Genomic DNA, 15,635 nt, shown 5'->3' on the forward strand with positions numbered 1-15,635 from the left:
AAATGCTCTTACTCTTATGTCTCAATGTAGTTTAACACTACATTAAATGTAGCATTTTTGTCTATGCCCTATGCCATGGCTTCAGTTAACCTTTACTTTATTCCATTCGACCATTATTTCTGGGAAGGCATCTGTTTTGTGATATGTCATTATATAAACTATATATATATATATATATATATATATATATATATATATATATATATATATATATATATATATAGTATATAGTATATAGTTGGGGGGGCCCCGGAAAAAGTTTCAGCCAGGGGCCCAGCGGAAGCTTAATCCGCCCCTGCGTATATATATATATATATATATATATATATATATATATATATATATATATATATATATATATATTGGTTCCTTCGTTTTTTAAACTAAGACCTGGTTATCTTTCAAACATTTTGCTCCGGGTCCGGGCCTTTGAAAATTTTCCAATGACTGACAATTATTAGATGGTGAATATATAGGCCCGACACATATTCTCTATTTAAAAAATCAATATGTTTTTATATCGAGGGGTGTGTTCTTATGGGGAGACAGTGACCCACTCCCCCACGTCGGGATACCTGAAAGTAACAGTGTCTACCACACAAAAAACGCTGCTCATAAATTGGCCTAGGATTGTGCACACATCGCTTAACGCAAAGTAATTTGACACCCCCACCCACCCACCCTTCCTCATCAGAAAACGGTATGTCACTTTTCCATAGACCACTACACAATTAGGCTACACCTCATGGTATGAAATATTTCTAGGAATCATTGGGTTTAATTTCAAGAAGGAATCGCTCAATTATTCTCGACATTCTAAAGACCTTAAAATGAGCGAAAGTAAAATTTAGGAAATCAAACATATATATCTATCTATAATAAACCACCTTCCTGGCTCTTTACATATGCTTAATATGTGCACAAAGAGTATCTTATTTCTTGATTTTATTGATTTATTTTTTTACTGAATGCGTTTATGCTCATTTTTACAAGCTTTTATTTAACTCACTTCCTCGTCAGTCTGTCTGTCTGTCTTGACGGAAACGCAGGAGTGAAAATTCGGACAGTTCTACTTGACCGATACGATTCACAGTTGGCACGTGGGTCAAGACATGAAGACAATGCAATCTGAAACTAAATTTGACTTAATTGGATGCCTAATTAATTTTTTATGAATTAATTAAAATTTGGACCGAATTAGTAGGCATGTCTAGCCAACCACACCACACGCGTCATCAATAGCTGCGCCATCACGACCACGTAATGGCTGCGTTCAAAAACCATTGCGCGCCTACTGAACGTGATATTCAGTAGGCGCGCAATGGTTTTTAGTCATGTAACTCTATTGTAGATAAAACATGTAAAGTACTGAAAAAAAATTCATAAAAAACGTTTTAATAACAAGCTTTTATGTAATGATGCACTAAAAAGTAGAAAATAAATTATAGACTACTATTTAAATAACTATAAAGAAAAGCGTGGGTCTCTTCTCAAATATTAGTAAAGATATAAAATAGGTACTAAAGTACTAAAGTGCCCCACGCTTTTCTTTATAGTTATTTAAATAGTAGTCTATAATTTATTTTCTACTTTTTAGTGCATCATTACATAAAAGCTTGTTATTAAAACGTTTTTTATGAATTTTTTTTACAAGCTTTTATTTAACTCACTTCCTCTGTCGTCGCCAGTCTGTCTGTCGTCAGTCTAGATAGAAACGCAGGAGTGAAAATTCGGAAACTTCTACTTGACCGATACGATTCACATTTGACACGTGGGTCAAGACATGAAGACAATGCAATCTGAAACTAAATTTGACTTAATTGGAAGCCTCATTAATTTTTTATGAATTAATAAAAATTTGGACCGAATTAGTAGGCATGTCTAGCCAACCACACCACACGCGTCATCACCTTCAATAGCTGCGCCATCACGTAATGGCTGCGTTCAAAAACCATTGCGCGCCTACTGAACGTGATGTTTAGTAGGCGCGCAATGGTTTTTAGTCATGTAACTCTATTGTAAATAAAACATGTAAAGTACTGAAAAAAAAATTCATAAAAAACGTTTTAATAACAAGCTTTTATGTAATGATGCACTAAAAAGTAGAAAATAAATTATAGACTACTATTTAAATAACTATAAAGAAAAGCGTGGGTGTCTTCCTTAACATTAGTAAATGTATCCAATAGATACTAATGTGACCCAGGCTTTTCTTTATAGTTATTTAAATAGTAGTCTATAATTTATTTTCTACTTTTTAGTGCATCATTACATAAAAGCTTGTTATTAAAACGTTTTTTATGAATTTTTTTTACAAGCTTTTATTTAACTCACTTCCTCTGTCGTCAGTCTTGACGGAAACGCAGGAGTGAAAATTCGGAAACTTCTACTTGACCGATACGATTCACATTTGGCACGTGGGTCAAGACATGAAGACAATGCAATCTGAAACTAAATTTGACTTAATTGGATGCCTAATTGATTTTTAATGAATTAATTAAAATTTAGGCCGAATTAGTAGGCATATCTAGCCAACCACACCACACGCGTCATCACCTTCAATAGCTGCGCCATCACGTAATGGCTGCGTTCAAAAACCATTGCGCGCCTACTGAACGTGATGTTCAGTAGGCGCGCAATGGTTTTTAGTCATGTAACTCTATTGTAAATAAAACATGTAAAGTACTGGAAAAAAAATTCATAAAAAAACGTTTTAATAACAAGCTTTTATGTAATGATGCACTAAAAAGTAGAAAATAAATTATAGACTACTATTTAAATAACTATAAAGAAAAGCGTGGGTGTCTTCCTTAACATTAGTAAAGGTATCCAATAGATACTAAAGTGACCCACGCTTTTCTTTATAGTTATTTAAATAGTAGTCTATAATTTATTTTCTACTTTTTAGTGCATCATTACATAAAAGCTTGTTATTAAAACGTTTTTTATGAATTTTTTTTTTCAGATATGCATTATTTTTTATTTATTTTCGTGATATTGGCCTCAACAGATATGTAAAAATTAATCAATTATACAAACAACGAAATAAAATTGAAATTACAATTAAAAAGTTTAGTGTTGATAATTAAACTGTGAATTTTCAAAATAAAAACTGGGTACGTATTTCTCTATTTATATTTGACAACAAAATGTTTATGCGACACCCCTGCTCTGCAAAAATACCCGCAAATTTATTTATAGTACATTAGCAACAATAGCTGTGTGTCATGTGACATTACTTTTCCTAGTAGGGCTGATTTAGTGTACCACTGAAGACTGAAGTAGATCTACATCAATTTGTTGTTGTTGTTGTTTTTTACATTCAACAGGTTTGTAATTGTAATCTATTGAAGTTATTCGTCACATTTCTAAGATCTTCCGTGTTAATGTTTTGCAGTCTATGTTCAAAGTTGATATTTTTATTTTAGGGGCCTATGGAATATTAATTTTAATTATTAGGCTAACTAAATAAATAAATTAAATATTATTAAATAATAAATAACTAGATCAGTAGATCTAGACTTAGAGTTTAGAGTACTACTCTAATATTCTAATAAGTACTAAGTAGACCCTATTATTTATAAGTAACTGTATATTAATATTATTATTATATATTACTTAGGCCTATTACTAGATCTAGATCTAGGCCTATATAATATAATATTTATAGTTAATAGTTTTCAGGGAACTTTAAATTTAATCATACTTTAATCTTAATGGATAGCCTTTCTAACTAAACTATCTATATAGTATATACTATATATAGTATATAGGTCATTGTTAATTAATTAATAAATTAGGTTTTAATCTGTCTATATTAAACTATTAATAATGAATGCCACTCTGATTATATAAGACTATGTTGAATGTTGTTACAATGTTAGGGCTACAAAAAAATGCATAATTATTTAATTACCACTTTTGGTCTATTTTTTTATAATAATACCTGTGAGGTAACACTCAAGTTAGATCTAAATGAAATTAATTTTTCCCCACTAGGAAGAAATTCATAGAGAAGAATCTACTAGAAATCATGGAATTTACATCCCTGCTGAGCTATACAATTGTGGCAGTAATATGCCTATCATCATGTGTGGTAAGTTAAAGCCAAGGTTGTTTTCTCTCTACTTAATACTTATGAATTTTTAGTGCTGATACTCAGCACTCAGGACATACTCAGAGTTTATACACCCCCCCCCCCACCCACACACACACACTTCTGTCCATTATTTGTATATAGACTATTCTAGCCTGTCGCATGACCTACTTTCTTTTACCGTCGTTATGGTAATGATGGCTGCAGAAAGTGACGATACTGTGTGCTATGATTCCATTTTTTAACAATGTTTCATGGTAATTTCAGAAATATATTAATATACTTTAAATAGTTATTTTTGCGTATTATTCAACGATACTGATCTAGTTTTAACAATGGGCGAGTATTGCTTGATGCAAACTTGTCATTTGTACAATTTTTTGTCTAATTGCTGAGAATATTGAGCAGAATATAATAAAAGTAAGCAAAACCTGAATTGCTGTATTTAATTTTGTTGTGATTTTACTCAAAATGCTCTAAAATATAGAAAATTAAATATTACGTTCCACTAAACTAATTTCATTAATTTTTTTTAAAAATCATGCAGAGTAAAAAAAAAAACCTTCAAAAATAACTGGATCAAGACAACAGCTAACTAAGCCCGCCCATTTTGTCTGATGTGTATTTAATTTTAATGGGAAGAAGACACAATTCTGCTGAATGTCAGTGAACAGGTCTATCGCGTCTCAACAACACTCCTTCAAAACTAACCCACTGTATCACTGAGTATCAGTCATATCATTGTAGCCATTTAAAAACAAACGCGTTTTTTAACAAATCATTTATTAGGCTAGCCATTAATTTTGATAATTGAAACTGGTATCAAATGACAGGTAAATGGTAAATAAATGTAGTTTTTAACTGTTTAAGTTATCTTGAACAATAATGAAGTTTAAAATCTTAGTCAACACCCTAGACTATTCTACCTTCTTTCCCTGCCCTATTACTGCTGCCCCCTCACTAACAAGCACAAACTGTTGTGTTGGTAACTTCTGCTTTAATCAAACAACCTTCCAGTGTAATTTTCAGTTAATGATCTGAGTTATATTGTCTCAATATATCCCATATGTTTACAACTACATTTGTTTTTATTTAGTTCTAAAAAAAACTTGTAAGCAAACTTTAATAGCAAATATTATTAATTTACTTTAATCAGTAATTTTAGCTTAAAATGTTTCTTTTTCAATGTATGATTTTGCACTCATTGTGTTTTGCAGGATGCTTACATACAATGTGGATTTTTCACATGCTATGGTAAGTTTTTAATACATTCTTAGGGGTCATTTAATTACAATATGACCACGGCTGTTGTAAGGATATTGAAGAATGGTGTATGTGGGTGATATTTCTCTTGTTAACTTAGAGCTACAAGTCAATAATAATACAACATTAAAAATGTGTTTCTTGTTGAATATGTGGGAAACAGTTTGTGATGTTCTGTGACAGTTTGGTTTTTTATAAGGTGTGTTAAGTGATATAAGATTAAGTTTACACTGAGTTGCAATTTTAAATTGATTTAACAAAGTAGGCCTAACCATTTAAAATGTAACCAAATAAAAACATATTTTACAAAACTGAGCCATAGATTTTTTTAAAAAGAAACCTTGGCAACTATTGTTAGTTTAAAATTTTACTTATTAAATAATGGTCCAAACACCAAGTATATAAATATTTATTAACAATAAAGTTAGATAGATCAAAACATAGCTTCTTAAATTTATGAAGTTATAGGGTGCATATAAATTTAATTAAAGCTGTTTCACAACCTTAAGGGAAGTGAGAAGCACCCTGATGATAAAAGACATTTGCATCATTAGGAATCAGACAGTAACAGTCACTGGTTTTTGTTCTCAGGTGACGACGCATACTGCTGCACTTTAGACACTGGTGCTAGAGGATGCTGTTACAGCTTTGAAGTTGTTAACATGTGGTGTAAGTAAATTTTTACATGGAAAATAACTCTACTGCATATTATATATGCCTGTAGATTTCTTTATAGACAACATAAAATATTCAAGTGTTACAGACCATACATCAACAAATATTTTCACCCCTACCTTAACATGCACCTCCACAAACAATAATTATCTTAAAACTAATTACATTATACTAATAAGTCAACTATATATCCTACATGTTTTTGTCTGTGTACATTGCAATGCTATTAACTGACACAATGGTTTTGTTGCTAAAATATTTTTTTAGTTAATTATTTTAAACTATTTTTAATTTGAGGGGAAATTTAGAATATGATCTCTGTAGTCCAACACTACACTATAAATTATAGTATACATTATAGTAGTAATAGTGATGCCACATTGGGCTCGTGGTCTTTTTTCCACTTTTTTGTTATTGGCCAATCACAAAGGCCATTATTTTTTTTTTTGTTAAAAATTGATAGCATGATTTAATTATCCTCAAGCTGTTATGTTTTAAATCTGTATATTCTTTACCAGAAATAAAGTTTTGTTTTTAGGATTTATATTATTTGTAAGCATAGAATTAACTTAAAATAATGATCAATTGAAGATCATTTTTATATTAGATTCTCATGTTTTAATACATACACAAATTACGATCAAACAAATTCTGGACAAAGTTTTGCTTGTATGATCCACAAAGCAATGCTAAATTCACCATGTTCATGCAGAGCCAAACACCCACCCTATCAATATGAACCCCTTCACCATGCCTAATAATTGTTTTATATTTCAGGGTTCTGGATCATTTGGGTGATTATATTTTTTATTGCTCTGGCTATTGGAATGGCCTGCTGGCGCCGACGCAGAATGCAGTATCGCTATGTTGTGATGTCCAATTCTGAATACCCCTCTTATGGCACTGTTGTCCACACCTCAGCAACCACCCAGAACTACCAAGGAGCCCTACCCAATGCACCCCCACCTCCTAGCTATCCGCACCTTGGTAATGCAGCACCACCTTCAGGTTATGCAGCACCACCCCCAGCCTATGCTGCCCCACAGGTCAGTTCTGACATCAGCAAAATATCAAACTTTTATTTTAACATGCTTTTGTATACAAACTACACACATACACTACATACAAACCTACAACAAGTTATACACGCTTGTCTTGCCAGTAGACAACTATACAGATCATTTTCATTTGTAAAAATCAAATCTGTGTACGTCAGGGCTATTGCTCCATGCCTTGTCTTGTATTTGAAAATAATATTGAATCTTTTGGAGTACGAACATTATACTTAATACTTATACATTATTATGGCAAGCCGATACACTGTTCTGTGGAAAATGCAAGTTTTTTTTTAGAAAGGGGGGCTGGGGGCTAAGCAAATAATTTGTGACAAACTGCTGTGTACAGATGTAATGGTTTAATAGTCATGTTTGACTTAAATTTGCAAGTTATTGAGGTTCAATTTGCCTGTTATTTAGGCCTAATGTTTTAAAGTATTTTGAACTTTGTTTATATCAAAATTTTGCCTTGTTTAAAATGGTGTTAGCTAATAAAGGATTATTAACTTTTCATCAAAACATTCTATGTATTTAAATTTTTCATTTCCAGAAACCTCCTCCATACAGTTAAGGATACAGTTGACAAACAGTTAATCTAAACATACTTAAGTTTATATCTTTCGGTATCATATTTTTTGTATTAAATTTATACCAAGACTACCTTGAACAAATACAAGAAATGTAAATTGTGTCAACAATATTATTTTAGATGAGAAGCATTTTGGTTTAATATTAGTGGACTATGTTTTTAATTTCTGGTGGCCAGAAAAAAAATTAATTTCCATTAAAAATATTATCTTTAAATAATGGCTAGTCAAATGAGATAATTTTTACAATAAATTATTTCTTTTTGAATCAATACATTATGGTTTAATTTTAGTGCAACTATGTTTTTAATTTCTGGTAGACAGAAAAAAATTAATTTTCATTAAAAATATTCACTTTAATTATATGGCTAGTCAAAGGAGATAATTTTTACAATAAATTCTCCCTTTTTAAATAATACATTGTGGTTTAATTTTAGTGCACCTATGTTTTTAATTTCTGGTAGACAGAAAAAAAAATTAATTTCCATTAAAAATATTAACTTTAAATATATGGCTAGTCAAAGGAGATAATTTTTACAATAAATTCTCCCTTTTTAAATAATACATTGTGGTTTAATTTTAGTGCAACTATGTTTTTAATTTCTGGTAGACAGAAAAAAAAATTAATTTCCATTAAAAACATTAACTTTAAATAATGGCTAGTCAAAGGAGATAATTTTTACAATAAATTCTCCCTTTTTGAATCATTACATTAAGGTTTAATTTTAGTGCAACTATGTTTTTAATTTCTGGTAGACAGAAAAAAAAATTAATTTCCATTAAAAATATTAACTTTAAATATATGGCTAGTCAAAGGAGATAATTTTTACAATAAATTCTCCCTTTTTAAATAATACATTGTGGTTTAATTTTAGTGCAACTATGTTTTTAATTTCTGGTAGACAGAAAAAAAAATTAATTTCCATTAAAAATATTAACTTTAAATAATGGCTAGTCAAAGGACATAATTTTTACAATAAATTCTCCCTTTTTGAATCATTACATAAAGGTTTAATTTTAGTGCAACTATGTTTTTAATTTCTGGTAGCCAGAAAAAAAATTAATTTCCATTAAAATTATTCACTTTAATTATATGGCTAGTCAAAGGAGATAATTTTTACAATAAATTCTCCCTTTTTAATTAATACATTGTGGTTTAATTTTAGTGCAACTATGTTTTTAATTTCTGGTAGCCAGAAAAAAAATTAATTTCCATTAAAAATATTCACTTTAATTATATGGCTAGTCAAAGGAGATAATTTTTACAATAAATTCTCCCTTTTTAAATAATACATTGTGGTTTAATTTTAGTGCAACTATGTTTTTAATTTCTGGTAGACAGAAAAAAATTAATTTCCATTAAAAATATTAACTTTAAATAATGGCTAGTCAAAGGAGATAAATTTTACAATAAATTCTCCCTTTTTAAATAATACATTGTGGTTTAATTTTAGTGCAACTATGTTTTTAATTTCTGGTAGACAGAAAAAAATTAATTTCCATTAAAAATATTAACTTTAAATAATGGCTAGTCAAAGGAGATAAATTTTACAATAAATTCTCCCTTTTTAAATAATACAATGTGGTTTAATTTTAGTGCAACTATGTTTTTAATTTCTGGTAGATAGAAAATAATTAATTTTCATTAAAAATATTAACTTTAAGTAACGGCCAGTTTAAGGAGATAATTTTTACAATAAATTCTCCTTTTTTTAAATAAATACATTTTGTTTAATTTTAGTGTGACCATAATTTTAATTTCTGGTAGCCAGAATAAAAATTAATTTTCATTAAAAATATTAACTTTAAATGATGGCCAGTTAAAGGAGATCAATTTTACAATAAATTCTCCCTTTTTAAATAAATAAACAAACTACGATCAAAAATTAATTAAAAGTCTCTTGCAAAATGGATTGACAGTATAACGTCTCAGTTGGGGAAAAATGAAAACAAAATTCCAGTTTTGTTTATTTTAATGAAAACACATAATTTATAAAGTAAGCAATAGTAATATAATTAGTACCACTAAAAAAAAATTTGCTCATATTTTTATGTTTTGTTGATATAATGAGGGGAGTGGGATGATTAATTTTTACACAATTGTGAATTACTAAATTTGCAGTCATTCATTTCAATACAAAAGGCTTGTAGCCAGTTTTTAACCATTCATTTTAAATAGTATTATTGTATTTTTACCCACAAAAAATGTATTACTAGATGATGTTCATCTTGGACTTTTTTAAAAAGGTATTTACATGTGATATAGGTATTACTATTTCTCATTATAATGTACTTTCTTAGCTTTTGTAGACTGGTGAGCTATTTTAGTTCAATATAAATACATATCCCTACCGCTATTGTTAGCATCAACGTTTTCACTTTTATGGAAGTGCTTATATTTGTCAACTTTAGAGGAAATAAGCAACTTCCTTAGACCCCTCTAAAATGGATGTGAGAGGATCTAAGCACATTGCAAATTTCTCTATCGTTTGCCAATATAAGCACTACCAACTTTAACTGCTTCATCCTTTTTTATGTAAGGCCTTATAAAATACTTATTTAAATACTGAATTATTTTTATTAATGTAACTCATATTTTAAGCTATATGCTTAGCCAATGTTCTTGCCTTGTGAAATGTCTTATTTGGCAATAAACAGGTGAAAAGGGTATATTAATAATAGTGTATGTAATTTCTAATTTTAAAATTTAGATTAATATTAATAAAGTAAGAATCAAAGTAAGGGTACAATAAATTTTTAACAAGTTGTTGAAGTAGATATATGTGATAATGAATAGAAAATTACTATGTATGATTATGTTGGGGTGGTCACTGTTTTACAGGCTTACTATCCAACTTCTTTTGTGATGTTTTTAATGAATAAAGCCAACATGTTTTTGCTCTCATCTAGAAAATAATTATTTAGGTATACCTAGATAAAACAACATGTTACATCTACCTATTTTTATTACTTCATTTAAGTGTGAAGTCAGATTGTGCAGACCACAGCAGATTTCATTGGCAAGATATTACACATCTACACATCAGGGAAAACTTTCCTAGTTAATAATTACCTTTGATCCGTCATGGAAAGGGTTGGCAATAAGGCTAAATGCAAAGTAAAAAGCTGCAACTACTTTCATATCATTTATGTGCTGCCAGAACTATTAGAAATTGTGTTCAATTAAACTGATCTTAATTGTTAGAATTGTAAATGACGTCTATGAACATAGCTCCTTTTGAATGCATCAATTCTAACATTTCAAGATAAAAACAATGAGCTCTGCGCAGTAATAATTATAGCACAAAATGATCTACAGTGGAAGTTTGTTTACGTTATTATTTTGCTGGGATTACCTCATATGGGCATTGGCCTGAAGAATCACCGACTTGAATTTTGAATTAGCATGACTCCTATCTGGCTTGTTTCAATTGGCAGTATTAGGAGTCACTTTTTCAAGCCATGCTTAAAGTAACTGGGTTCTAAACCATGTGCACATAAAGCCATTACCAATCGAAATTATTTACTACACTAATTATAGGGTTAAGAATTGTGTAACCCCAGAAATAAATCTGCAAACCACCATTTATTAAAGTAGACACTACCAGCTGATTGTCCTGCCTGGAACTACATAATTGTTCCAAGGACATTCTACTTAATTTTATTGCAAGTCTTCATTCAGAATCAGTCTATAAAACCTTTCTATGCTTCTGTTAATATCTTTGCAGACCAACCGTTCTCTTTAATAACTGCAGTCTAAAATAATATTGATCCTGAAATACTTCAGTCACGGAAACAGGCTGCCAACTCTGACAAACTCATGTTTCTAAGGGCGCTCACTTTTTCTTAACCACAGAATTCAAATACAGACAATTCATCTAATGCTTAAAATGAAAATTGTGAAAAGCCTGGAGAACAGTGTAGTTGAAAGGCCTTCATCAAGAGAATGTTAAGAATACCACTCACACACCAGCCAAAAGTCAGCAACGAACTTAAAGCTTACAATAATCTTTATTGTTAAATCGATAAACCAATTCTGGAAACTGCATTTATCTAGCAGCCATGGACACTTGCCATACTCTAATTAGTTTGTCACTGTATCCAGCAAACAGAGTTTGTCCATCAGATGACCAGGCCAGAGACAGACACTGAGGAGGTTCACGACCAGCACCTGCTGCCATAACATCTGGCTTCAGCTCATCAACAATCACTTTGCCTTCCAGATCCTTGAGAAAAAAATACATTTGTTAGCACATCGAAACTGAAGTCATTTCAACAGAGAATACTAGCAAGCAGTATTTTAGTAAATAAAATGCACATAAAATTCTTAGAATGACATCTTGAATTATAATAAGCTTAAAATGTTTGGAAATGTTAATTTCTTTTGTTGTTTTATATTAACAAACAACATAATTATCTCCAATCATTTTAGCACCTTTATGAAAGCATACCTCTATAAAAGGACACCGCAGAAAGATGCATGGTGAAAAATGTTTTAAATTAAAAAATTCATACCCAAATCTTGATACTTGGCCCAGTAGCAGCACATAGCCAATAACGATTAGGTGAAAAGCACATAGCATTGATACAATCACCACCATCCAAAGTGTACAGATGTTTGCCCTCATTCAAATCCCACAACATAGCTTGGCCATCCTTGAAAAAAAGTATGGGTTACTACACTGCTTAGCTAGATCTTTAAATATAAGATGATAATACAACAGAGCCTTCATAATTGCAGAACACTTATATCATCATCTTGAAGTAAGTCACAAGTGTAATCATTAGGCTAAACATGAAAAAAATAAAATGACCAGTACTAACCTTGCCACCAGAAGCACAGAGAGAGCCATCAGGAGACACAGTCACACAGTTCAAGAACTGAGTGTGACCATAGTGGTTGGTCTTCAGCTTGCAGTTAGTCAAGTTCCACACCTAAAAAACAAGATATATAAATAGATCTTAGCTTTAATCACAAAAATAAATGGGGAATATTTATCTATTGAGGGGGGGCAAAGAAGAATGTATAAAAGCAAGAAAGGTGTGGGAAGGATGGGTTGGTCTAAAACAATTTTGAGTAAACCTAATATTTAGATCAAAGAAATTACATAATCATTTTTTTGGATATCATTGATAAATTGTTGTAGCTAATTACATAATGTTAATAAAGTATCTGGCATAAGCACTATTACTCAAAATGGACATCATGATTGAGCATTCTAAAATAATTTTACAGAAAGTATTGAAAAACCAAGTTAAAAATATACATTTAAATAGTGCATTTCCATAAAATAGAAAACGATACAAAAAAATATCAGACCATTCAAAAACATTTTCAGCATCAGTATAAATTATAAGCTAATATAGAAACCAGATAATTACCTATCTCAAAAAAAAAATATGAACCTCATAATTGTGCCTTCATAATTGCAGAACAACTTTCATCAAATTTTTTATGTCAATCTCATAATCATTAGGCAACAACAAAAAGCACTATAATAAAATGAATTTTAAATTACAAACCTTAACTACTTTATCCCAGCCACATGAGACAATGATTGGGTTTGAAGCATTGGGAGAGAATCTGACACATGAGACCCAGTCTTTGTGGGTGTCTTCCTGGAGTTTTAAAAAGAAAAGTTACTAATTTTCAAAAATCAAGACATTTAAATTGATTTAACAGCTGAGCAATAAACAAAAGTAGCAATACCTGCACAGTGTACTTGCAGACACCAAGGGTATTCCACAGCTTAATGCTTTTATCACGAGAAGCTGACACAATCTGTCTGTTGTCAGCAGAAAATGCTACACTCAAAACATCTTTCTCATGTCCAACAAAACGGCGGGTGGTCTTACCTCTAAAAAGTGTACAGATAAAACAAAGACATGCATTAACTGTCATACAAATATCAGACCTGCTAAACTTGATTATGCTTGGTATCTAAAAATCAATGAGAATAACTCACTCGACTAGATCCCAAAGGCGCAGAGTTTTATCCCATGAAGAGGACAGAGCAAACTGACCATCAGATGACAAAACAACATCACTGACAAAGTGTCCATGACCATGAAGAGATTTGTAAGGAACACCATAGTTAGTTTCATCTCTTGTAAGTTTCCACAGAATGAGACTTTTATCTGAAAATTAGAGACATTAACATTAAAATTTCTGGACATTTATCCTGGCATATTGAGGAGTTTGTATCTTGGTCAAATACTGAAATAGACATTTGTATTTTACCATTATTCTTGTCTATCAATGTTACTGTCAGAAAGTAATGTTGCCTATCAGGCTGCAGATTCCAGCAAAAAAAAAAAACTAAGTGACTACTCGGAAGAAGATTTTTCTTTTCAACGTCTCCACTTACTCGGCAAAAGATAGCTCTGAGCATGCGCAATGACCTATGGCTAGGGTTAGAATTAGGGTTGGTGTTAGCCGTGTTAGGGTTCTGCAGTTGTAAACACACGCATGCGCAGTACGATAGAAAACATCGCCGCGATGGCAAGTCGTAGTTTCTCTCCATTGCGCATGCTCATCTTATTCCGGCTAGCATCGGCCAAAAAAATTAGTTTAAATTAATTTAAAGAAGATAAGTTTTACTAAATGAAAGTAAATTGCATTGCATGTAAGAAACCTATCACAGAGTTATAGGTGAATCTATTTTAGATCTAGAGATCGAGAGTCCAATGACTTTAGAGCTTGGTGGAAGTCTGGGTAATGGGAAAGAACAGGTCTGATCTTTCTTTTCAGTTGGACTGACAACAATTCTGACAAGTTACCAAATATGACTTATCTTAAAGGCAGAATTTTAAGAGTAAGTAGATATAGATCTATGTATAGATCTATAAACAGTTAAAAACAATATTCCTTTGTTAACAAAATAAAATCAAGTACAACGCGAATTAAACCAGCTCACAGAAAATTGTAAACAAATCTAAAACTATACCTCTTGATGCTGACAAAATAGTATCTGGATATTGAGGATTGGTAGCAATCTGGGTAACCCATCCACCGTGGCCTTGGAGGGTGCCTCTCAAAGTCATCTGTTCTTGCGACATTCTTAAATTCTTCTAGTTTTACCACGATTTATATGGATATGTAGAGGCCAATTTATTCCTCATCCATTACACGGTATATCTACACCGGAAAAGGATGCTTCGGTGCGAGAAACTCTAAAAGCTGTATTTCAGTGTTGCCCTTATAGTAGCGAAACAAAAAACTGAATAAACCAGTTTTTACTGTTAAAAGTAAAAGGATCAATATTTAGTATTTTTACTTTCTCGTATATACGAAGTATAGAGAAAGTATTGTAATCGTGCACAAAAATCACTTGAAATTTTAACAATTTTCACCGTATTACACCTCAGTCCTTCATCACATCCGAAGTTTAGAGGACTTATTTTAATCGGGCAAAAATTATCAATCCAGATTTATCAAAACTAAGAGGTTTTATGCGTAATCCAGTCTGAAAAACCGGGCTTTGCAATTCTGTCCGTATGTCTGTGTGTGTGTGTGTCTGTGTGTCTGTCCGTGTGTAAACACGATAACTTGAGTACCGTTACAGCGAGGTTGATGAAATTTCATATATAAGTATTTTATCGAAATCGTAGATCCGTATCAACTTTTGAGCGATTTCCGCTAACCGGAAGTGGTACTTTTTCTACTTTGAATTTTTCAAAAGCCTATAACTTGAGTACTATTTCAGATAGATACATGAAATTTCACATGCAAGTAAAACATCTAATTGTCTACCTTCTGTTACATTTTGAGTAATTTCCGTTGACTGGAAGTAGTAATTTACGCTACTTCCGATTTCTCAAAAAACTAATGTAAATTTTTAAAGTACTAATAATATTGCGCACTATTATACGCATTTTTATTCGGCGTTTGCTTGGTGCGCAATGTTTTTTTTATGAGATTCTATTCTATTTTTAAAAGTTTAAGTATTTAAAATGGAT

At 31.1% G+C, this 15,635-nt stretch overlaps 2 protein-coding genes across 2 annotated transcripts; one reads left to right on the top strand and one right to left on the bottom strand.

Moving 5' to 3' along the window:
- Positions 1 to 3,225: 3,225 nt before the first annotated feature.
- Positions 3,226 to 10,581, top strand: LOC131955643 (WW domain binding protein 1-like). Its single transcript, XM_059319871.1, has 6 exons — positions 3,226 to 3,329; positions 4,000 to 4,096; positions 5,314 to 5,350; positions 5,951 to 6,028; positions 6,812 to 7,080; positions 7,640 to 10,581. The coding sequence occupies exons 2-6, from the start codon at positions 4,034 to 4,036 to the stop codon at positions 7,658 to 7,660; spliced, it is 468 nt and encodes a 155-aa protein (XP_059175854.1). The 5' UTR covers positions 3,226 to 3,329; positions 4,000 to 4,033; the 3' UTR covers positions 7,661 to 10,581.
- Positions 10,582 to 11,668: 1,087 nt separating this feature from the next.
- Positions 11,669 to 14,842, bottom strand: LOC131955725 (small ribosomal subunit protein RACK1). Its single transcript, XM_059319994.1, has 7 exons — positions 14,624 to 14,842; positions 13,643 to 13,814; positions 13,387 to 13,534; positions 13,200 to 13,295; positions 12,501 to 12,611; positions 12,192 to 12,332; positions 11,669 to 11,902 (listed from the first exon to the last, which is right to left on the bottom strand). The coding sequence occupies exons 1-7, from the start codon at positions 14,733 to 14,735 to the stop codon at positions 11,726 to 11,728; spliced, it is 957 nt and encodes a 318-aa protein (XP_059175977.1). The 5' UTR covers positions 14,736 to 14,842; the 3' UTR covers positions 11,669 to 11,725.
- Between the last annotated feature and the right edge of the window lie 793 nt (positions 14,843 to 15,635).

This window comes from Physella acuta, unplaced genomic scaffold (assembly GCF_028476545.2).
Source record: "Physella acuta isolate Inbredline_101_S28 unplaced genomic scaffold, ASM2847654v3 ptg000008l, whole genome shotgun sequence".
Classification (NCBI taxonomy): Eukaryota; Metazoa; Mollusca; class Gastropoda; family Physidae; genus Physella; species Physella acuta.

What these genes read in the sequence shown, in the direction of transcription:
- LOC131955643 (XM_059319871.1), top strand. Translation starts at nt 4,034, where the DNA reads ATGGAATTTACATCCCTGCTGAGCTATACAATTGTGGCAGTAATATGC. An exon ending in TGAAGTTGTTAACATGTGGT is followed by an intron (nt 6,029 to 6,811) that starts GTAAGTAAATTT and finishes TTTATATTTCAG; the next exon opens with GGTTCTGGATCATTTGGGTG. An exon ending in CAGCCTATGCTGCCCCACAG is followed by an intron (nt 7,081 to 7,639) that starts GTCAGTTCTGAC and finishes TTTCATTTCCAG; the next exon opens with AAACCTCCTCCATACAGTTA.
- LOC131955725 (XM_059319994.1), bottom strand. Translation starts at nt 14,735, where the DNA reads ATGTCGCAAGAACAGATGACTTTGAGAGGCACCCTCCAAGGCCACGGT. An exon ending in TATTTTGTCAGCATCAAGAG is followed by an intron (nt 13,815 to 14,623) that starts GTATAGTTTTAG and finishes TCTAATTTTCAG; the next exon opens with ATAAAAGTCTCATTCTGTGG. An exon ending in CGCCTTTGGGATCTAGTCGA is followed by an intron (nt 13,535 to 13,642) that starts GTGAGTTATTCT and finishes TACACTTTTTAG; the next exon opens with AGGTAAGACCACCCGCCGTT.